Raw genomic sequence first — 21,374 nt, 5'->3', positions numbered from 1 at the left:
AGCTGTGTCGTGGGGTACAGGAGCAGCAGCCAGGGAAAACGCAGTGGATGGCACTCGCTTCATTGATTGCCAAGTGGGAAATGGGTTAGTGCCAGCCGTAAGGATTTCTCCTCTGCCTCTCCTGCAGCCCTGCAGCAATTAAAGCACAAAGCCTGACCTTCGATATCAGTGGAGATGGGCATCTGCCTCGAGTGACGGTCTTGCGCCCGGTCCTTCACAATAAGAGAGGGAACCCAGTGCTGCTCTTCAAGAAGCTGTTGCTGGGTGATTCAGAAAAACTGTCTCTGGTCCTTCAGAATGATGGCGTCGTACCTGTCCAGGTGAGGACCTGCTCAGGGAATGCTCTGGTCTGGGAACAAGTCCTTGTGCCATGGAGGAAAGGCACCAAAAACCGTGGTAGAGGTGCACAGATGCACCGCTACTCTATGTGTGCAGTTGAACACCAAATGAAACCCTTGCCTTGCGCTCAGAGCCACTCCATCGCAGGAGAATAACTCCCTCTGACTTTCTGGAAGATGCTTTGGCAAACCAGTGGGAAAAGTCTCGTTTCTCAGCCAGATCCTCTAGGAAAGTTCCATCAGCCCTTCGTCTTTGTCCCCCTCTCCTTTGCAACCACTGCTGCTGTCTCCGCTAGTCTTGACCCACCTTTGGGTTTTATGCCGGTTACTCTTTCCACTCTGTGCCGCAGTGAACTGCACAGGAATGGGTCTCAGAAATTCTTTTTAAGCAAATGACTGAACTCTGCTTTCCGGGAAGGGTGTTCCTCTTGGCAATGTGAGTTTCTGACCAGTCCATCCTTTTCAGTTCAACACAACACAAGAAAGTTGATGGGGTATTTTTCCTCCCGACTCTCTTCTCACACTTTGGTTCTCATGTGGGAATGTGGGATGTCCTAGTTACATTAGATTGTATTTGATCACATTTTACTACATTTTAATTAAACTCAGTTGTAGTTTAATTCCGTTCTGCTCATTGCTTTTAGTACTTTCTGTCCTGTTTGGTTCTAATTTAATGATATCCCAATGCCTCTGAACACTCTTTTTTTCTGTCTGATTTTACTTAAACTTTGTGCTAAGAGCTGTGTTTGAAGCGGGAAAGCGTGCTGGGCTCCCCGTGCTGGACCAGCAGCGGTACGGTGTCGATCCACGTGCCGCCCTGTACCCACACCAGTGTGGTCGTTCTCTGTGTTCCCTGTTCTCAGTTGATGATAGACCTGTTGGATGAAGGGGGAGTTTTCTTCTTGAAAGCCAGGCCCACCACACACTGCATCTACCAAGCTGCGGGCACGAAGGAGGACTCTCCTGGAGAAGGTAAATTCATTAACCATGAAGTGTGGTCATTCACACAGGGAAGATGCGTGCCCTGCTCTTGGCCTGGCCAAGCAGCAGCCAGATGTTAGACATACTTTCTTTCCTGGGGCTCTCTGTACCCCTATTTTTTCCCATGGACTCTTTGCAGAGTTTCCTCCTAGCAAGTTGTAGGAAGTTTTTCTGTTCTTCTGGACGTGGTGGGTTGAGTTGTCGGGGAATTATCAGCACTTGAATGGACCGTCTGAGGTCTCTGCTGCATGTGGGGAGTTACCAGCCTGAACAGAGGCAGCCCTTGAGCCCACAGCCAACCAACAAAAGCCAAAACCGCTCTTTGACTCAGCGTTACGTACGGCTTGAGAAGTTTGAGTGAGAGCTGTGTGTTAACCTAAGGTTAAGATGCTTAAGCAGTGATATACATGGTGGTTTCATAGTCTTGTGAATATAGGAGGAGGGTCTGGAACCAGTGGTGGGAGAACCTGTGCTTAGAGACAGCTGTGTTTCAACCTCTTATTCCTCTTATACCCAATGGAATATTTCCTCTGTACAGCTGTATCACTTGTCTCTGATTTCCATTGCTGTGCAGGGAGGAAGCCCCACACCGCTTGCCTGGTCCTGCATCACAGGGAATTAGCAGAGTTTGACGTGCTTTTCAAACCCAACCTGGCCCAACGTGTGGAAGGGAAGATCCACCTCTCGGTGGTGGACAACCCCTATGAAGAGACCGACATTCAGCTGGTGGGTGAAGGCTATGAGGATGACTTCACGCTTGATAACATCCATGGACTAGTGGCAGACAGCAATGAAGAGAACACTGAAGGCAATTTGGAAGAAGACATAATTGAGGGTAAGAAAGGAGAGGCTGCCAAGATGGAGCAAGGAAGAGGAAAATACACATTTCTGCTCACCCTGTGCCAGTGCAGGTGTGGTCCAGGCTTAGCGGACAGATCCTGTTGTCTTTTGTAGCCTGCAGAGCAGCCACGCTTGAGAACACAAGGGAGGATCCTCTGTCAAGGGGGACGCGTGCAGGCTGGGAGGGAAGGGTGAGAGATGCCAGCGTTCAGCTGAGTATCTCTAAAAGGAGGTCTGGTGGTCTGTGAGCGTGCCAGCCCTGTGCACAGAGGCCGTGCGTGCTGCACCGCATGTCCCCTCTGCCCAGACACAGCCGCGTGTTTAGGGACATGTCAGGGTGTATCTCTGAAAGTGGTAGGATGGGGATCTGCACCTCCCAGAGGGAGGAAGGCTTGGAGCGAGTAAAGGAGTTGGACATACGTGTGTCTGTGCATGTGAGGGGGGCGGGCGGACCTCACAGCACGCTGAGATCCCTTGCTCTCATTCTTAACAGCTACCAGAGTGGATCACATCCAGTTCGGGGACTGTCACATCGGGACACCTTACCCTGTGACCTTCACCATCACCAATCGCAGCAGGGGGGAGGCGGTGCGGTTTGAGTGGCTGGCAGACACCCCGTTTCACTTCTCCCCCCAGGTGAGTTTGAATGGCTCTGCCTTTCCCCGCTGGTCGAGCCCTTCCCGGCGGGTTGCCAGGAGTTAGCAGGGAGTCACCACGTCCCAGTGAGAGCCCATTCCAGTGCCACATAGGCGATGCAATCCCTGGCTTTGCTGGGGCAGGGCTGTCAGCCCGGCAGAAAAGGCTCCGTGTTATGGGAGGTGGCATCTTTTGTTTGTACTTTTTGCCTATCAAACTTCAGATAAATACACAATAAAATGCAGATCCCTGGCACAGCTCCTCAACACATCAATCCCTTTGCTGTCAGTCTTGCCCTTGCCAGTGATTCCAGTTTGGTCTTGGCTCTCCGCTTCTCCCTAGGTGGGACACCTCCATGCTGGCTGTGCTAAGGACATCACGGTGACCTTGAAATCAGATGTTGCGGTCGCTTTCAAAAAGCACCCTGTGAAGTGTAAGGTGGCTAGGATCGCCTTCCAGCTGCCTCCAGAGCTGGTTACCGACTGGGACGACCGCCTGCGCACCGTCAAGTGGGTGGATGCCACGAGGGGCCCGGCAGCCACGTGGCCTCTCAAGAAGAAGGTAAGAAGCTAACTGAGCTTCTACAAAAAGAGCTGCCAACGGCAGCAGACCGCCATCCTTGCTGGCTAAGCTGGCTCCTGCTTCCTCCTGACATTTAATCCATCCGTGAGGTTAACCAGCAGTGCTTTTTAGGGGAGAGGTGGATGCACGGTGACCTGCTACGCTCGCACAAGATGGGGAAGTCTTTTTGACGAGAGATGTTTAGTTTGACAAGAGACATTTAGCCACGTGCAAACTATCAGTCTCTGCTGATTTTATGGTGTTAAAATCTATTCATCTGAATCGGTGCCTTTTCACCAACAAGGAGTTAAATCCACTGCGCTCTGTCCCCTTGTTTTAAAGTGGAGAGCAACACTAGCGCTCTTTCGTGTATGCTGGCTAGCCCACCAGCACGTTGCGGGTGAGCTCTGAGCTCTGTCTGTACTGGTACTGGAGATTTTAGTTGTGGTCTGTATATCGTGTGGGATATCTCATTATGGGGCAGCCCAGGCACTATATGGCAGTCATGCGGGAGTTCGGAGAAGTATCATCTCCAGAAACTCTTGCTTTTACTATCATTCTTGCCAAACACACTTGTCTTGGGTGATGGGTCTTCCCTAGTTTCTGAACCATTGTAAGACCTGTAAACCAAACTTCTTCCCCATCCGAGCATCAGCAGTTGGAGACTTTCCTAGTGAGTTTGTGCCCATCCCAAAATGCCCATCCCCAGCCCCCACCAGTGTGGCTGTTGCCCCACCCGAGACATCTGGAAAGCACTTTCTCCTAAGACAAGAAGGAAAAGGTGCTTTCTAGGTTTGTTCATTCTTGGGGTTCTCCATCCACAGAGCTCCAGCAGCGGAACTTAATCCTAATTTAGGGGCCTGCTAGATTTATGGGGAGCCAGGAAGAAGGTCAGACACTCTGCAGGGTTGAAACACGGGGACCGATACCCGGCCATAGTCCCCATGGGTGTATTTGCAGTCATGGTGATTTCTCTGATCAGTAGGTAGAAACAAATATTGTAGCGGAAGGGTCACATTTGATCATCTTTCCAGGGAAATAAATGGGAATGGTCCTTTCTAGCCCCTCTATGTGGCTGATTTTGGAGGCCAAAAGACTCCCTGTTCAGCCTGGCTTTCTGGGCTCTGCTCAGTGATTCTTTCCTGTCCTGTTTGGAGGTGGTCGAGCCAGAGCCAGAACCAGCTCACACTGTCCTGGAGAAGAGCAGCCGTGAGGTGGAGCTTCGCCTCAGTGCTGTCGTTGACTACGCCGAGTTCAAGCTGGATACGGACATGATTCAGTTCGAGGAGACCTTGCTCTTCCAGACGAGGACGTTCACGTGAGTGCTGGAGGCCAGGCAGGGACCTGCGTATGGGAGCTGCCTTTGCCCAGGGCTGACACGGTGTCTGCTTCCCTAGAGCAGTCTCACCTGCTGTTCTTCCCTTTAAACACATAATTTTTTGGTTTCATCCTTTCCAAGTCCTGGCTGGGTGCTGGGGCCCACATATCTACACACAAAGCCAAGCAGGAGATGGTGGTTGCCATCCTGCCATGCCTTTCTGCTGAGAACAACCATGGTTTTGCTTTCATTGTGTGTTGCCTGTCCTTATCTGCTTGAAGACGAGTTTTCAGTCAAAATAACGCCAAACCGAGACATAAAGACCAGAGTAAGACCCTTGGATTAATTCTCCTGGGCACCATGTCTGCCATTTCCTCTTAAACTTCCAAACTTTGAAATACTTTGTCTCGGGGCAGCCCAGGGCAGCGATCTAGACGTGGCAGAGTTGTCTGGGGAAGAAGATGCTACTCAGCATAAAGAAAGGGGTGCCGGGAGCCCACCGTACAGGGTTACTTTCCTACTTGCTTGGTATTTATTGGACGTTTTCTTTTTATGCCTCCTCCTTGCTTTTCAGTTTCCAGCTGTCCAATACAGGGAATGTGGCCCTGGAATACACCTGGATGAGGGCTGTGGAGGATGAAAGGGCAGTGAGCCATACTGGGGAGCTGCTCCTGCCCAGTCTGGATGGTAAGGCACTAGCTCTCTGTGGCAGCTGGGGGTGCCCGGGGTGTTTCAGTTGGTAGCTGAGGGCTTTGTGAGAAGACTATACCACTTCCACCCAGAGCATGAATTGCTTTTTCATCCCTGTCTGGTCACCCACCTTCACCAGCAGCTTCCCAGCTGCAGCTGGAGACTTTCTCCTTGCCCCCTCTCTGCCTTCCAGACCCTCCTACACTTGCTCTGACGCTTGTGCTCTGCGCGGGAGCTGGGCCTGGCTCAGGGGAGAGCCACGTGGTGGGTCGGGACTGGGAAGGGGGACATCAGGGCACTTCTTTGGCAAGTCTCTGAGACTGGGAAAATTGATAGTGTAACAACGGGTTCGCTGACCTGCAGACACTGTCTGTGTGCAATTCCCCAGTCTACAGCAAAAGCAAAGTCACTGTCTAAATTAACCCTCCTAACTCGGGCACGGGAGTGTTTGCTGCAGGCGGAGACCCTGCTCACAGCAGCCATCGGAGCTCAACGGCGGGGCCGTGACTCATTAACGTGCAGTAATGTGTTTGTGTCTGAGCGCGTGGTCTCCTTGGGAGCAGCGTGGTTCTGCGGGGAAACAGGGCTGTGTGTCCAAGAGGTCTCATCAGGAACAGGAATGAGGAGAGCTGTCAAGCCTTGCGTTTCCTAGCACAAGCAGCTTGTCTGATTGCCGAGCTGGGAGACCTCAACCAAAGTCCTTGACGCTCTGAATGTGCTTAACTCCCTCCCCTGTGGGTCCTGGTGTTGGCTGTTCCCCGGCATGGGGCACGCTTGTGCTGAAGCCGGTCTGCTGTGCCATTAGCTGGCTGGTCGTCGGTTATGAAAGCCTGACAAAGAGGAAGGAAGGAAAGGGTGTGAAGGACAGAGCAGTGCTGTTCCCCAAAGCCTTCTCTCCACCGTGCACAACAAACAAAATTCAGTTCTGTAGGCAGCTGGGGAGCAGGACTTAACGCTGTCCTTAATGCTAAGCGCTGAGGCTGGCTGTGCTGGGACGTGAAACAGCGCCCAGAAATTTTCCCAGATGCTGTAACACCAGACATCTCTACTGTTAGTTCCTGGGTGTGGTTTGGGAAGGAACGCTGGCCAGAAACAGTTCTGCAGGAGAAGTTTGCATCTAGCTCCCCAGTCCTGGAGACGGAGGGAGTTTAACAGCGTGGAGTGAAGCAGCGGGGTTCAGTCCTGGGCCCATTTCATTTGCTAACATAGACATAGCCTTCCTGTCCATCATCTGAATATCTTTACAGATTGATGTTCAGTTGTGTGTTTTGATTCACGTGCTTCTCTGGGTCTCTGCTGGGCCTTTTCACTGTGTTTGCTGCCCCCCACCCTCAGTTGTCCCTCCTGTCCGTCCTCACTTTCACACCCGTCCCCAGGACTTTCTGGGATGACGATTTAGCAAGCAGTAACACAGAAGCAAAAAGCAACCTGACCGCTCTCCCTCTTCTTCATCGGGAGTCCTCCTGCTGAAAGCGCTTGGCCAGGGATGCTCCAAGTGCATCCCACCTCCCTTCTGTTCGCCTGCAGCAGAAGGCAGAGTTGCTGGGAACAGAGGATTTTCTCCTTGAAAGATATCCTGCTATAACCTCTTCCTCATTGCAGGGGAATTCCTTTCCTCCACTTCTGGTACCTCTGTGAAGCTCCGATCTAGCCGTTGTTCGAGCCAGCTGGACCGTGCTGTGGACCACGTCTCCTCCTCCCTGAGCTCATCTCTGAACGCCGTCAGTGCCGCCCTGCTGTTCTCTGTCGAGCCCGGCAGCGGCACCATCGCTGCCGGCCAGGAGCAGCTCTTCCAGATGAAGTTCTCTCCGGTGTACGTGGGGGACTTTCAGAGCCGTATGCTCTGCAGGTAGGAAACGTCCAGCCACTTTTCAACTCATGCTACTGATGGATAGTCGTGGTAATACCTCTGACTGGGGTGGGTGGGAGTGCAGACCTGGGGACAGCCAGCCCCAGAGAGGCAGCAGAAACAGCTAACATACAGCAACAAAGAAAGATGGTCATCCGGCCTTGGTAGAAGCAGGTATGGGACAGTGGGAAAAGACATTGTATGAAATATTAAGCTCCTGGAGGGTTGCAAAATCTGGAACGAGAGATCCAGAAAGGCTGTCAAGGGGCCAGCTAGTCCTTAGCTACGCTTCCTTATCAGACAAGCACGGCCTCCTTACCTACATAGAAACTTGTGTGCTGCGGTTGGTCTCTAGACACATAACTGGTCATGCTTCTGCCATTTCACCTCTGCTGCCTCCCCATGGCAGGGAGTGCAATTCTGTTTGATTTGCTGAGCAACGCTTGCACGGAGAGAGGATGCAGCGCTCTGTGCTGTACAAGGAGACAGACAAGCAGCTGCCGTCCAGAAACGTTAGTTTGGCTAATACCAGTCCCTTTCTTCCTAGTATTCCTAACCTGAAGCCAAATCAGAAGTGCCCAGAGGTGGTTGTGAAGGGGAGAAGCTTGATGCCAAACTGCCACTTTGAACTGGAAGACTCTGACTACATCACTGCAAAAAGGCGCAACCCAGAGTTGCAGGGACCAAAAGGGGCAACGTTCGATCTCAACACAAAAGTGATTGAGTTTGCGGCAATTGGAGTGCGCGGCAGGAACAGCAGGTAGGTGTGGGCATGGTTTCCCCTGTTTGTGGTCTCCTAGTCACCCTCCTTAACCAGAGACCTCTCTAGCTACTCTTCCAAGCCCCGAGGTACCTTGTCTGTGATCTGCTGAGACTTGGCCACCAGTCTGTTTTGGGGCTGGAACAAGCTGGTCACTGAAGACCAACTGGCCAATTTTTTGTTCTTTGTCTTCAGTAAGGTATGGGTCAATCTGGGAGGACCACGTATCCCCAGCCCATGTCATGTGGCCAGTACAACTTTTGTCCCTTTGAAGAGCATCCTTGGGACATTCTTGCACCTCTGAGATACCAGTTAGACAGGGTCAGCGAAGGCTGCAACCACAACAGAGAGTACTATCTTCTAAAGGAGTCTTGCTGGACTTCATTTTACCACTTTCACTTGATCTCACTGTTTTAATATGCAAGAGGTTTTGGCTAATTTCTTTGCTAATTTCTTTGTTGACAGCCATTAATTTTTAGCCACCTGAGAGACAAACAGGGCCCCTAGAAAGCAGGTGAAATGTTTGTGCTCCCAACGTCGTTCCGCTATACCAAATAACCCCTTCCAGATGGTGTGCAGGATTGGCAGTGCCTGATGTCTGCTACAGGACAGAGTCATTAACATCCCAACACGACCTTAGTAGTCCTTTTTTTTGCTTTGTGTGCCTAGGACCATCAGGGTTATGAACCCAACCAGTTCCGTGTATTCCTTCCAGTGGACTTGCCAAGACCGTGAAGCCCCACCAGAGCAGGTGGCTTTCTTCTGCCTCACAGAGAGAGGTCAGATCCAGCCGGGGAAGAAAGCAGAGGTGGGTGCAGAAAATTAAGAAAGTAGATCCGGTACACGTGTATGCCAATTTAACACCGGCTATATCTACACCTACTGGGCATCCCATGTCTCTGTGAGCTTGCCAAGACCATGAAGAAACTTTTGACTGCAATGTAACTGAGCTGGCAGATGAACCTGTCCTCACCCTGTACCCCACATCTGCCATGCTTTTGGGCTGTAAGTGGCACAACAGCCTATCTCTGAGCTCACAGCAACATAAGGTGGAGGTTTGGGGGGTTTCTTGGTGGTATAGACTGCACCCCACTCCCCTTACCCAGCCAGGGGCAGCAACTTTCCTTCATTTGCCTCTTTCTCCCCCAGATCAAGTTTGAATTCGTCCCCCGGCACCTGGACATCACAGAATCATTCTGGGTCTTTACAATCCCTGAGCAAAGCATTTCGGTCCCATTCCTGTTGGTGGGCAACACCACCGACCCGCTCGTGACTCTGGACAGATCCCACCTGAACTTCCACTTGCTGTTAATCGGTGAGCACCATGATTATAGCTTACGTGCTCAGAAGCGTACCTCTCCAGGGGCCCAGCAGTCCCATTATTCCAGCAGGCTCCCACGAGGAAGGTGGAAATGGAAACAGGCACTTGTGAGCAGAGCATCCAGCTCCCGGCACCCAAGTGTTAGGAGGGAGAGGAAGGGGAAGGGAGGAAGGCATGTGTCAGGGATACGGCATGTAGTTGGGGCTGTTTCCAAGAGGGGATTTGGGGGTGATGCGGGGGAGCCCAGGGGGTGAGAAGTACGTTTCCATGTTGGCATCCTGAGCGTGCCATGCTGCAGGCAGTGCTTCTCACTGCAGATTGCCTGCTGGGCTCAGCCGGCAGGCAGGAGCACAGTGGGCAGTGGTGGTCTGGTGGCCAGAGGAACAAAAGGTTTTCAGCAGCTGCTTTGTCCTCTCCCCAGGGCACGAGGTACGCCAGACTATCTATATGATCAACAGTGAGAAGGAAGCCTTCAGCTTTGCTTTCAGAGAAAGCTCTCTCTTCTCAGAGGGATGCAACACCTCCGTGAAAATAGAGCCCCTGGAAGGCTCCATCGCTCCTCTTTCAAGGTAATAGGGCTCACGGGTCAGATTCCCTCTCCCATGTGCCAAATGCAGCACCATCATTTTGCTTTTGAGACGCTCTCCCCTCCACATTCACCTGGTGACTCTTGGCCATAGCGTACGTCTGCCTTGTTTTGTTCCTTCCCAATGGGGACACCATGAAACTTCAGGTTTCTCCGTAGAGTGGCTGTGCCGGGGTTACCCCGGTCTTCTAGGCCCCCTTCCTGGAGAAGTTCAGGCTTTGGATCTTCTAGTTTTGATGACAAAAGCATGTTTGGAGGTTTTAACTCTGTGATTCCCCTGAGCTAGCAGCCTTAAGTGTGCAAGGTCTCCTCTCTCCTCTGTGTTCCTTTAGTGACAGAGTCCACCACGCGTGGTCTGGGCAAAGCGACCAAGAGCAGCAGAGCACACAAGCAGCATATAAGCCCATCATGGGGGACAGCAACAGGCTTACACAGCTAGCTGTGTTTTGCAGGATCACCTGTCAGAAAATGGATGCTCTTTTCTTGTGAACTGCAGGTGTGACTTGTGATCAGACATGATCATGAATTCAAGCAGGTCACCAGCTCATCTGCTGATCCACCACAAATGTCCCTGTGCCCACTCATAGCCTGCCTGGGTGTAAGGAGAACGCGTTAGCTCCAGGCAGTTTTGCTGTGGCTTAAAAGATGCTGAATTTTGGCTCGCCACAGGGTGTAAGATAAGAGAACATCCTGTATCAGTTACTGTGGCTCACCTGAGAGGGGGTAATTCCTTCAATCTCTGTAGTTTGGTTGTGTTTGATCACGTACCCAGAAATTATCCACAGAAATTACGAAGAGGCAGTTTGGTGGCACCCGCACTGCACAGCGGTCACGGGAGCTGGATGATTCCTCTTTGCAAAGAGGCTGTTACCCTTGTCGTATAGATCAGAGAGACTGGGGGTCTCTAGGAGTGCCCTCCTCTGTGTGTGGGACAGAAGTGGGGTCTTAACCCAGTGCTGCCTTGTAGCACATGGGCAGGGCAGTAAGGTCAGCGTTAGCTCAGGGTTTGCTGCCTTGTCATTGTATCCTCTGCCGTTTCATTGCATGGGATCATCATACCCTAAACAGTTGTCACCAGGGCTCGCTCCATAGCGGAAGGCCCTGGAAGGGCAGAGTGCTGCTCCTGTTTTCTCCGAGGCCTGGGGTCTCACCACAGCCATTGCACAGCCTGCCCTCCCAGAGCAGGCAATGTGGGGCCAAGAAAGCAAAGAGGCAGTGAATGGAGCAAAAAGGATCTTTTCTCCCCAGGCTTCCCATTACAGTCATCTTCACACCAACACTAGAAGGAGAGGTGGTCTTCAACCTCAAGTGCAAGGTCAAGAGGAAGACCCAGCCCCTCTCCTTGAATATCAAGGCCACCGGCTACAGCGTGAAGGCGTCTGTCAGTTGTGAGGACGGCGACGGCTGTGTCACTGAGCTCAGCGCCCAGGAGGTCAACGTCATTGATCTCAAGGAGGTGAGCAGCGCTGGTTCCCTGAACCATTTGCCCCACAAAGCCCTGCAAGATTCGGCCTTAACCAGGAGCTTTGCAGATATGTTTGACTAAGAGGGAACGTTTTTTCTTCATCTGTGGGTCTCTAGAGAGAGGGAGATTGATCTTTCAGACAGGTCATTAGCTGAATGTGAAAGATGAAGGAGCACTTGCTGGGCCAGCCAGCGCTTTGCATGTGCTCCAAGCCCTAATCCTCACCATCTTCTCCCCGCAGGTACAGCTAAACGAGAACATCAAGCGCATCTTCAGCATCCGCAATAACGGCAAGTTCAGCTTCGCCTTCTCGTGGGAGCTGAGCGGCCCCCCAGCCCGTAAGCAGGTCCTTGCTGTCACCCCTCAGACGGGCACCGTGCAGGCGGAGGGGAAAGCAGAGACCCAGCTGGTGTTTCACCCACAGAAGATGTGCTCTTTAAAGGATGTAAAGCTGACGCTACAGGTGAGGCACCAGTGTTTAATACGGGACCTTCGCCTTCCCTACGCAGCAGCTTGGCAGCAGGAGGCCAGGGCTGGGGGTGAGCTCCGTCACTGAAGAGCCTGAACGAGGCAGAGAGGCTCCTGCTGCTGCAATAAAGAGCCTGACAGCTTCTGAATGGAATATTTTAATACTTAAGCGCTTATCCAGGACTACTTTGGGAGGTGCTTTTGTGGCAGGACGTATGCCCCAGGCCCTCTCTGCCCCTAATTTGGAGGGGCTCTAGATGTGCGCGGGGATGGAGCTGTTTCTCCTTGCCAGACCCCTCCTGAGTCGGGTCCCACAGCTCAGAACGGTCTTGCCAGCACATGGCTGCACAAAGCAGGGCCATGACTCTTCAAAAACCCTTTCCCTCTTAGCCCAAGCATTCCGCCTTCTCTTTCTATTCTGGGGTCCTTTGGTACTTGCTTTTCCTTATTGTCACTGCAGCCAGCTGTCCCCCATCCTCTTCCTCAGCCATCTCTGGTGTTTGGGGTTGTAATTCCCACCTCTTCACCTGGCTCATGGTGTCTTTTGCCCCACCAGATCAGCAAGGGTCCCACGTTTACCTGCGTGTTCCTGGCCACTGTGGTAGTGCCCGCTGTCCACTTCTCCACCACCAGACTCGACTTTGGAGCCTGCTTCATCTACCATGCTGGGATGCCACCTGCCCAGCGGACCCTTGTCATCACAAACAAGGCAGACAGGGATATGAGGTAGGCCTTCTCCGCACACTCCTTCAACCCTTGCTTAGCGCATGCCTGCTCCATGTCCTCGTGACCACTGTGGGTGAAATCCTGAAGATGCAGGGGGAGGAGAAAGGAGAGCCCCAAGTAGCCCTGATGTTGTTGTCTGAGCGCACACAGCCTTGTGACACCTCTGCTCCTCTTTGCTGTGCTTTCTGCCAGTTTGAACTGCTTGTTCACCAACACCGCGTACCTGGAGGTGGACTTCCCAGGGCACGTCCTACGCCCAGGAGGGACAGTGGAGGTGCCCATCACTTTCTATCCCAGAGAGGTTGCGTCTTACCATGAGCTCATCCCTTTTGAAATCAATGGTCTTTGCCAGCAGACTGTTGAGGTCCAAGGAAGGGGCATGAAAATGAAGGTGAGATGAAATCCAAACCCTAAAACTCCAGGTGGCAGGCAGCCAGCATGGCTTTCTCTCTCATTTTCCTCATCTCTTCCCCAGCCTACCATGTTTTGGTTTTCTGCCATGAGGGTGGCAGAAAACCTTTTCTCCTTCTTTCCCTTCACTTTATATTAATCCCTCCTACCTCAGGTTGATGTTGTGGAACCACGAGGAAAGGTGGTGAAGCTGGGAGCCCTCTCCATCGGACAGACGGTGAAGAAGATGGTCACCATAGCAAACAACAGTGCTGCCCCTCTTACTTTTAAGCTCCGTCTCATGTCCACCATGCCAGAGCTCCAAGAAGCTGGGGTAAGGCTCCTTCCTTCACTTGGAGAGCACTTTGGTGTGCCTGCTGGTAGCTATGAGCTGCTCTGGGCAGGAGCTAGTAGTTACAATTGTAGTAGTAGTCTCCACTCATTTCTTTGGGCAGGTTCTCTGCTTGAACCCCACCACCGAACTAAGTCTGAAGCCCAAAGGAGACACCTGTAAAGTGGAGGTGACCTTCTCCCCAAAACGCCGCATCCAGCCATTCACCGAAGAAGTGACGATGGAGTGCAACGGCCTGGTGCGCTCCCTCTTCATGGTGCGGGGCTCCTGCCAGGGCATCCATGTGAGCTTGGACCAGGAACACCTCAGCTTTGGAGCGGTGGTGCAGCAGAGCTACACATCCCGGCGCATCATCATGCAGAACACGGGCGACATAGGAGTCAAGTAATGCAAAACCCTGTTCTCTCTGAGGGCTGAGAGCTTGGATGAGGGTTGGATGGAGCTGTAGCTTGCCCAGATAGTTCCCCTCTGCTTTTCCGTCCCAGTGGAGAGTTGGGCAGCCAAGGCTGTGCAGTCAGGCCCTGGAAGTTAGCAAGGGATACAACCAAAACCTTGTTTACAGATGGGTGCAGCTGACTCCTGGCCAGCCTGAAGCCTTATTGCCAGGTGGCTCAGCGTCATGCCTGAAATCTGGTGGAAAAGCCCACAAGAGGATTAGAAACGGCACGTTGCGTTCGCAGCCTCCCCATTGCTAATCCTTCCTTCCTGTCCTTGTGCTTTCCTTGGCAAGGTTTAAGTGGGACATCGCGAGCTTCAAGCCAGATTTCTCCATCAGCCCCGCCAAGGGTTACATCTCCCCAGGAATGGATGTCCCCTTCGTTGTGACCTTCCACCCCTGTAAGCTGAGCCACGCTATCCAGTACGAGGACCTGAAGTGCTTCATCCAGGGCAGTGAGCCGCTCCAGCTTACGCTGGCAGGATGCTGCATGGAGACCCCTGTGACCAAAGAGGTAACTGGAGCAGAGACAGGATGGGTCCTCTCCTTGCACCACCGTTTGCACCACATCTCTCGCAGGGCAGGGACTGAAGGATATTTACGTGCATAGACTCGCTCCTGCCTGTCATCCTGCCTGGGTATCCCAGAGACCTGAAAAAACCGTTGGGCAGGATTCCCAAAATTTCTGAGCCCTGTAATTGCCTTCCTCCCCTGTTAACGGTGCTGCTCCTCCAGCGAGCACCTCAGCTGTCCTGGCTCTGCATTGCAGCACCCTTGCTGCAGGGACACCCTGCAGGGCTCTTCTGAGACCCTCCCCACAGAGCTGTCCAGCTGTACTCCCAGTATTGCACGCGCAGCCACACTTTTCGTCCCTGTCGGGACTGGGGAGGGCATTCAGCGCTAGGAGTGGGCAAGGCGTCTGCATCCAGCTCCTAGGGCACAGGGATGCAGCGTTGGAGGACTCCTGGCCCTCACGGGCATCGCGGGAGGGTGCAGCTGGGGGGTGTTGGCTCTTGCTCCCAAAAGAGAGCCCGGAGCTGCTCTCCAGCCTGCCCACAAAGGGGCTGTGCGGCTGCAGGTCTTGTCCTTGCACAGGAGAGATTTCCTTCCATGACTCCCCATTTTCTTTCTCCCCTCCTTGGGAGGCGGCATCCCCCTTCACCCAGCATGCAAAACACCCCTTCCTCTCCCTCTCTAAGAACCGACAATTTGGTTTACACCAAAATCTACAGCTCAAACGGGAATTTTGCGTACGACGAGGAAAAGCTGCTCCCTGTGCGTAGAGCTAGTCAGAGTCCGAGTGGAAAGGATTCCTCGGTATGGCCAAGCAGCCTCTGTGCTCCTCTGTTGCAGACACTGACTTTCGCATGCGACGTGCGCCAGGAGCACAGCCAGACCATCCTCCTGTCCAACCCAAGCAATGAGGCCTGGACCGCGCAACCTGTCATTGAGGGGGAACACTGGAAGGGGCCTGAATTTTTCCATCTAGAGGCCAATCAACAAAACAAGCCCTACAAGATCACTTACCAACCCCTAACGATGAGCTCTGAGAAGCAGCAGCATCAGGTATGTGAGCTGTGCCAGCACGCTGACCCTCGGTAGCATGACCCTCATAGCTCACCCAGCTTTGGGCAGGAGGGTTGGACAAGATGACCTTCAGAGGTCCCCTCCAAGCTGAAATTATCCTGTGATCCCATGTTGGAAGCTGGATTTCTTGGTGGCTAGAGGCCAGGTGTAAGGAAACTGCAGGTGGGAATTCTGGACTGACCATTAAATGTGTTGGAGCAGCTAACCTGAAAAACCAGGTTGTCTGAAAGTCCAGGAAATGAAGTTCGTTCTGTGCAGCTCCTGGTCCCTGCCTGTGCAGCCCAGGGGGGCTCGGAGACCCGCCCCGTGCTCAGCCCTGTGGGCTGCACAGGCTCCCCAAGTCCTGGGCGCGACTGCTTCTGCCAGCACTGCCCTGCTGGGGTCCTTTTGCAGCATGCAGGGAACGAGAGGGGCGAAGCTGCCCTGCCATTTCTCAGTGCCCCCCCTCACCATGAGCAGTCGGGTGGGAAACAACACAGACATCTCTCTTGACATCACCTTTGGTGATGTGGAAAGAGCCCTTCCTGCAGGTCTCAGGCTGGGCAGGTAGGGTGACTGTCCCCTCTGTTTCCATGAGCACTATTTCTGAGATGCACCAGGGACAAGCTCTTAAATCAAGGGGGTCAATTCCAAACGGCTCCGGGGTGCTGGAGGTGGGTGTCAGACACCTGCCCCTTGGCCCCCTCTAGCTGATCTTACACCACACCAGAATTTAGGCCAGAGCAAGAGTGGAGGCCAGAGACTTCTGGGCTCAATCTCCAGGGTGCGGAGCAGATCTGTGCCCTGTAGGGTTGCATAGGCTCAGTATCTTTTTAATGTACAGCCTTGCTGAAAACTGCAGGACTCTTCATGCTGCTCTGGAGGCAGAGGAGGTGCTGCAGGCAGGTGGCTGTGACCCATTGGCACCCGATGAGTACTGGTTATGAGCTTCTCGTGGCCCACCCTGGCTGGTGGGACCCTGCCGTGTTAGCTTACAGGCTGCTCTCCTGGCAGTAATGCTGGGGCTAATCCCAGCACTGCCGGGGCAGCCAAGCTTAGTAGGGACTGCCACCCCCTTACCACGGCTGTCCCTGCACAAGCACAGGGCTGGCAGCTGACGTGCCCACATTAGTAAGGCAAGTAAAAGGGTGCTAGGACGGTCAGACCAGCTCTGCTGCAGGGCTGGTGCTTCCTTGCCTTGCCCAGACGTGTTGCCTCTGTGTCCCGTGGCTGTGCCAGCCCGAGCGGGTATGACACTGCCATCTCCACCTGCGTGGGACACAGGGCTGCGGTCACAGCTCTGCCAGCTGGACCTGCTCAAAGCTGCTCAAATGACAGCCTGAGACATGGGACTGCCCAGGTGTGCTCGAGAGCCAGTAACTCGTCCAGACAGAGAGCAGGAGAGCTCACTTATCCTATTTCTCGTCTCTAGGGCTCCATCTTCTTCCCATTGCCGGATGGGACAGGCTTGTACTACCTCTTGCAAGGGACTGCTGAGGCCCCAAAGTGTTCAGGGACCATTTTCCGGCAGGTACCATGTCGGACTTCCTACACTGAGCTCATCCCTGTTTCCAACTGGCTGAACAGACCGCAGAGGTGAGTCCGGCCCAGGAAGTCTCGTCCCACCAGCAATCCCTGCAGCAGCACAAGGAAGGGCTTCCCACTGCCCGGAAGGTCCTTCCTGCAAGCTTTTTACTCTCCTCGGCCCATTTCTGGCCATAGGTGTCTGGGATCACCCTACCCACGTTCTGCCTATGCAGACCCATCCTGGAGGGTTTTCCTCCGAGGGGATGAGAGCTGTCTCCCTCTGCCTGAGGCATTGAGGGTGTGAGGAGCTGTGTTGTGCCCCCCCACGATGGGTATCCTATGGGAGTCCTTCCCGTTGAGCTTCACTGCATTCTTCTCACCCACAGGTTCCTCGTGGTAGTGGACATACTCAAACCAGAAAACCTGGAAAGCAGTTCTGTGCTGCAGGGGCTGGACTACATTGACGTGCCAGGCTCTGCCAAAAAGGACTACAAGCTCACGTTCCTCTCCTACAAGGAAGGAGTCTTTAACGCAACGGTAAGTGTGGACACCAGACTGTGGAGCCCTTCAAGGAGCTGTTTGCTCACTGAGAAGCTATGTGCCTGTTTTCATACCTCCACGTGCCCACTGGTGGGCTTGTAGGTGTCCTGGGTGGGTACTGAACAGCAGGCACCTCTCCACGTGCCCCACTCACGTGTCAGTCTCTGCGAGGGTCCCACTGGGGGCTGCAGAGCACAGGTGGGTCAGGCCATTGGTGAGCTGGAAGCAACAGGCAATCAGGAGACTCCAGAGTGGAAATACCACACATGCTTTCCCCAGTCTGGCACTCTTCCTGGGTGGCTGCTTACCACCATTCTTGGAAGTAGGGTGCTGAGCTTGGGGGGTTCTTTGGGCTGGCTTAGCACAGCTGGTATATTTTTATATAGTGCTTCCCTTTTTCTCTCATTCAGGTGACCTTCCTCAACGAGGTGACCAAGGAGTACTTGTTCTACATGGTGACTTTCAAGGCCACCGCTTCGGGACCCCTCAGCACTGTTGAAATGACCGCCGCTGTTCGGCAGAGAGTGTCTTCCACCGTCAAGGTGGAGAACCCTCTGCCTGTCCCGGTGATGTTTGCCACAGATTGCAAAGTGCCCGATGTCAACGTTCCCCCACATTTCACTGTTCCTGCACAGTCGGAGGTAGGAGCAAAGCTCGTCCTGTACGCTCTCCTCTTCCTGCAGCCTTTCTGGGAGTGGGTGCTCTGCCCTACATGAACCATCTGGGGCTTCTTTCCAAGAGTGACAGCTCCGACCTGCTAGTAATCTGGAGGTGAAGCAGTGTGTGAGAATAGCCCTAGCGGGAATCGCCCTGTGTTGGTGGAGTCTGCCATGCTGCCCCTTGTGATATGCTCCCATCAGGCCTCGCGTGGCAGGTCCTTGTGCCACGTGCTCCTTACTTAGTGTGGGTATTTTCAGTTTGGAGTGGCTGCAAGGCATGCCTCACCCCACTGGCAGGGTGTTTGCAGCCTGGATTGACAGGAGGCGTTGTGTGACCTGGGGGAGTATAGGGGCATTTTAGGGTGGGAAGCTTCTGGGATAGTGCTGGAGGGCGCTCAGATGTTGGGGACTGTCCCCCAAGTGAACTGTCCCCCACATGCAGCAGGGCTCTGACCCAGAGAGAAGGAGTTGGAGCGAGGGAGGGTGCTGGGCTGCCTTCCAGCACTGCGTGAGCACACCAGGGACCGATTTCCCCTATCCCAGGCCCTGCCTTCCCCATCTCTGCCTGACCCAGTGGCTTTTCCCTTCATTCCTCCCAGGCTGACCTTGTCTTTGAGTACCAGCCCATGAAAATAGGTGAGAGCAGCGGGCGCCTGGTGCTTCAGAGCAGCGATTTGGGCTCTTTCTACTACAACCTGCACCTGAAAGCCACCACGCACAGGACGGAGAAGCCCCTCTACTTCCGCACCACACTGGGCTCTAGTCAGACCATCACCACCGAAATCACGAATTACGCCCGACAGAAGACAGACTACCTCCTCCAGGTGACCCCAGCTTTCCCTGGGCTCTTTTGGGGGGAGGCAGCTCATCTGGCCAGCATCAGCCCTCTCTGTCGAGGGATCCTGCCCTGGTGTAGCCAGGGCGGCCACGTGAGCCCGGGGGTCTTCCCACCGACACTGGATCTGTCTCTAGCTGGACTGTCCTCACTCGCACACCCCTCTCTGCTGCCCTTGTTGGAGCTGCTCTTGCAGGTTCTGTGGGGTCTGGACTTCCACCCTAAACCCCAGCTCTGGCAGAAGGGTCTCTTGGGGTTTGGGTGCAGGGTTGTCCCTGCTCGGCGGGTTTGGACAGTCCTCGTGGCCGTCGATCGTGGGTGCTCACCAGGGGTATGGTGTGGGTGGGACAGCTGCAGTGACAGGCACGGGAGAGGGACCCCGGCCTGCGTGATGGCGGGGGACCATCGCTTTCTCCCCGAGGTGCCGGCTCTGCTTTTGTGACCCGCCACCCCGTCTCTTCTCTCCCCTGCGCAGACCGACTGCCCCGACTTCCAGACAGAGAGAACCATCAGCGTGGCCCCCGCCAGCCCCGGGGGCTCGGCGGTGAGCGTGGAGGTGACCTACGAGCCCTGCCAGCTGGGCGAAGTCAGGGCCACGCTGCGGCTCTCCTCCCGGCTCGGGGGGGAGTACAGCATCCCCCTCTTCGGCCTCGCCCTCCCGCCCAAGCCCCAGGGCCCCTTCCCCGTCAAGGCCGGCGGCACCACCTCCATCCCCTTCAAAAACGTCTTCCTCCAGCCCACGGCCTTCCAGTACAGGGTGGAGCACCCGGCCTTCACCCTCAGGGGCCCCGAGCGCTGGCGCTCCAAGAAGACTGCCCTCATCACCGTCGCCTTCCAGGGTGCCCCGGCCCCCGTCGCCACCAGGATGGTGGTCTCCTGCCCCGGGGCTGCCGGCGGTCAGGGGCCGGGGGTCTCCTGGGTGTACTACCTCCGGGGTCTGCCCCCTCCCCCGTGACTCGTGCCCCTCCTGGGGTCCCTGGGCCACGCTGCTTCTGGCCGTGGGCGTTCGTTAATTAACTGCGGGGGTAATTAAAGGTCTCTTTGGAATAAACCCAGCAGCGCGTCCCATCCAGCCCGTGCTGAGGCAACGGGAGGGGCCCGATCGGCGAAAGGGCGCCCCTGGCGGCGGGGCGGGGCGCAGCCGGCGGCCTCCGCGCCGCGCGGGGGCGCTGCGGAGCGCGACGGCGGGGTCACGTGGGCGGGCCGGCGGCGCGGGGTCAGGTGGCCGCCGGCGGCGGCGGCGGGTGCGGGGCCCGGCGGGGCCGTGATCGCCGAGCGGGACCTGGCGCCGCTGTCGCCCGGCGTGGTGCGGGCGCTGAACGCCGCGCTGTGCGAGAAGAGGAAGGGGGCGGCCCTGGAGATCGAGCAGTGGGCGGCGGGGGCTGCCGGGAACCGGGAGGGGAGCGGGGCGGTGCCGCTCCGGGCTGCCCCGAGCCCCGGCGGGGGGAGGCCGGCCCGGCGGCCCGGGGAGGGCTGGAGGGGGTCTTGGGGCCGCCTGCGGCCCCGGGGTGGTGGGAGCCGGCACGGGATGCTGGGGGGCGGGCGGGGGTCCCGCCGTGCAGCCGTGGGTCTGGGGCGGGAGGGGACCGGCCCGGCTCCCCGGTGGGAGCTGGGGGCTTCGGGGGAGGGGGGCCCGCGGGAGGGGGGTCACCCCAGAGGGACCTGGGGGGGTCCGGGGGCAGCGGGGGTGTCCGGGGGAAGGGGTCACCCCGGGAGGTCGGGGGCATCGGGGGGCTGCAGCCCTGGGGGTCTGTGGGCCCGGGAGCCCAGGGAAGGGGCCTTCTATCTCCCGGCTCAGCCGGCTCCGGCAGCACAGGCAGGGCCTTCGGGAAGCGGGTTAAGGTACGGGCCAAACGGTGGCGGAGTTGTAGTCAAAGTAAGCAAGTGGCTTAAGGTGTCAAGCTGCGTTACCTTGAGCTAGCAGCTTGGCGGAAGTTTGACTTGCTGAACGCGTGGGTCGGTCAGTCCAGTTCTGGAGGTGTTGTGTTGATGTCCCTTGCATGGGAAGTCAGCTGATTTCTGTCCCTATTAAGGTCTTTCTCTAGAACTTCCCTCTCGTTAACAAGCACAAGCTCAGTAAGTTGCCCCCAGGGCTCTGCCAGAGCATCCAGGTCCCTGTGAAGGGGAGCACGGACTCCGCAGGCTCACGGCTCCGTCAGGGTTTTGAGTCAAGCCATGGGGCTGGTTTTTGAAAGCGCTTGCAAGGGAAGCCCCACGCGGGCCGTGCTGTGGGGTTATTACCGTGTTCTGTGCGTGTTCTGTGGCGGTGGGATGTGAAACTAAATACTCTAGAGGGACACAAAGAGGGGATTCCAACACCACACTTCAATCCCGCATGTTGTTCCAGTGTTAAATATGACTAGAACTTTCCATCGGAACATCCCCAAGCCAATCCCAGAGGAGCCGTGTATACAGCTGTCTTGCAATTATAATGGTCAGCAAACCTTACGACAGTTATTTGCGGCTCTGTCTCCAGGGGGGTTCCCTTTATAGGACAATGCGTATGTGGCATGCCACCTGAGGGAATGTA

At 55.2% G+C, this 21,374-nt stretch overlaps 1 protein-coding gene across 1 annotated transcript in view; it reads left to right on the top strand.

Moving 5' to 3' along the window:
• The window catches only part of LOC132318651 (hydrocephalus-inducing protein homolog), a 164,634-nt gene extending 144,835 nt beyond the window's left edge, over window positions 1–19,799 (top strand). The window contains exons 61-85 of the mRNA XM_059826624.1: window positions 128–320; window positions 1,202–1,310; window positions 1,894–2,154; window positions 2,653–2,795; window positions 3,138–3,356; window positions 4,514–4,674; window positions 5,249–5,361; window positions 6,967–7,213; window positions 7,761–7,973; window positions 8,643–8,781; window positions 9,123–9,288; window positions 9,716–9,863; window positions 11,129–11,336; window positions 11,587–11,808; window positions 12,370–12,539; window positions 12,732–12,930; window positions 13,105–13,263; window positions 13,385–13,665; window positions 14,012–14,231; window positions 15,071–15,283; window positions 16,716–16,879; window positions 17,197–17,347; window positions 17,761–17,991; window positions 18,609–18,833; window positions 19,320–19,799. Of these exons, the coding sequence (XP_059682607.1) occupies window positions 128–320; window positions 1,202–1,310; window positions 1,894–2,154; window positions 2,653–2,795; window positions 3,138–3,356; window positions 4,514–4,674; window positions 5,249–5,361; window positions 6,967–7,213; window positions 7,761–7,973; window positions 8,643–8,781; window positions 9,123–9,288; window positions 9,716–9,863; window positions 11,129–11,336; window positions 11,587–11,808; window positions 12,370–12,539; window positions 12,732–12,930; window positions 13,105–13,263; window positions 13,385–13,665; window positions 14,012–14,231; window positions 15,071–15,283; window positions 16,716–16,879; window positions 17,197–17,347; window positions 17,761–17,991; window positions 18,609–18,833; window positions 19,320–19,799 (5,035 nt within the window). The remainder of the gene's footprint in view (window positions 1–127; window positions 321–1,201; window positions 1,311–1,893; window positions 2,155–2,652; window positions 2,796–3,137; window positions 3,357–4,513; window positions 4,675–5,248; window positions 5,362–6,966; window positions 7,214–7,760; window positions 7,974–8,642; window positions 8,782–9,122; window positions 9,289–9,715; window positions 9,864–11,128; window positions 11,337–11,586; window positions 11,809–12,369; window positions 12,540–12,731; window positions 12,931–13,104; window positions 13,264–13,384; window positions 13,666–14,011; window positions 14,232–15,070; window positions 15,284–16,715; window positions 16,880–17,196; window positions 17,348–17,760; window positions 17,992–18,608; window positions 18,834–19,319) is intronic.
• Window positions 19,800–21,374: the final 1,575 nt, after the last annotated feature.

The sequence above is a fragment of the Gavia stellata genome, chromosome 18, assembly GCF_030936135.1.
Source record: "Gavia stellata isolate bGavSte3 chromosome 18, bGavSte3.hap2, whole genome shotgun sequence".
Taxonomy (NCBI): domain Eukaryota; kingdom Metazoa; phylum Chordata; class Aves; order Gaviiformes; family Gaviidae; genus Gavia; species Gavia stellata.
The sequence above is the reverse complement of the archived record's forward strand: the minus strand, read 5'-3'. Positions and strand labels throughout refer to the sequence as shown.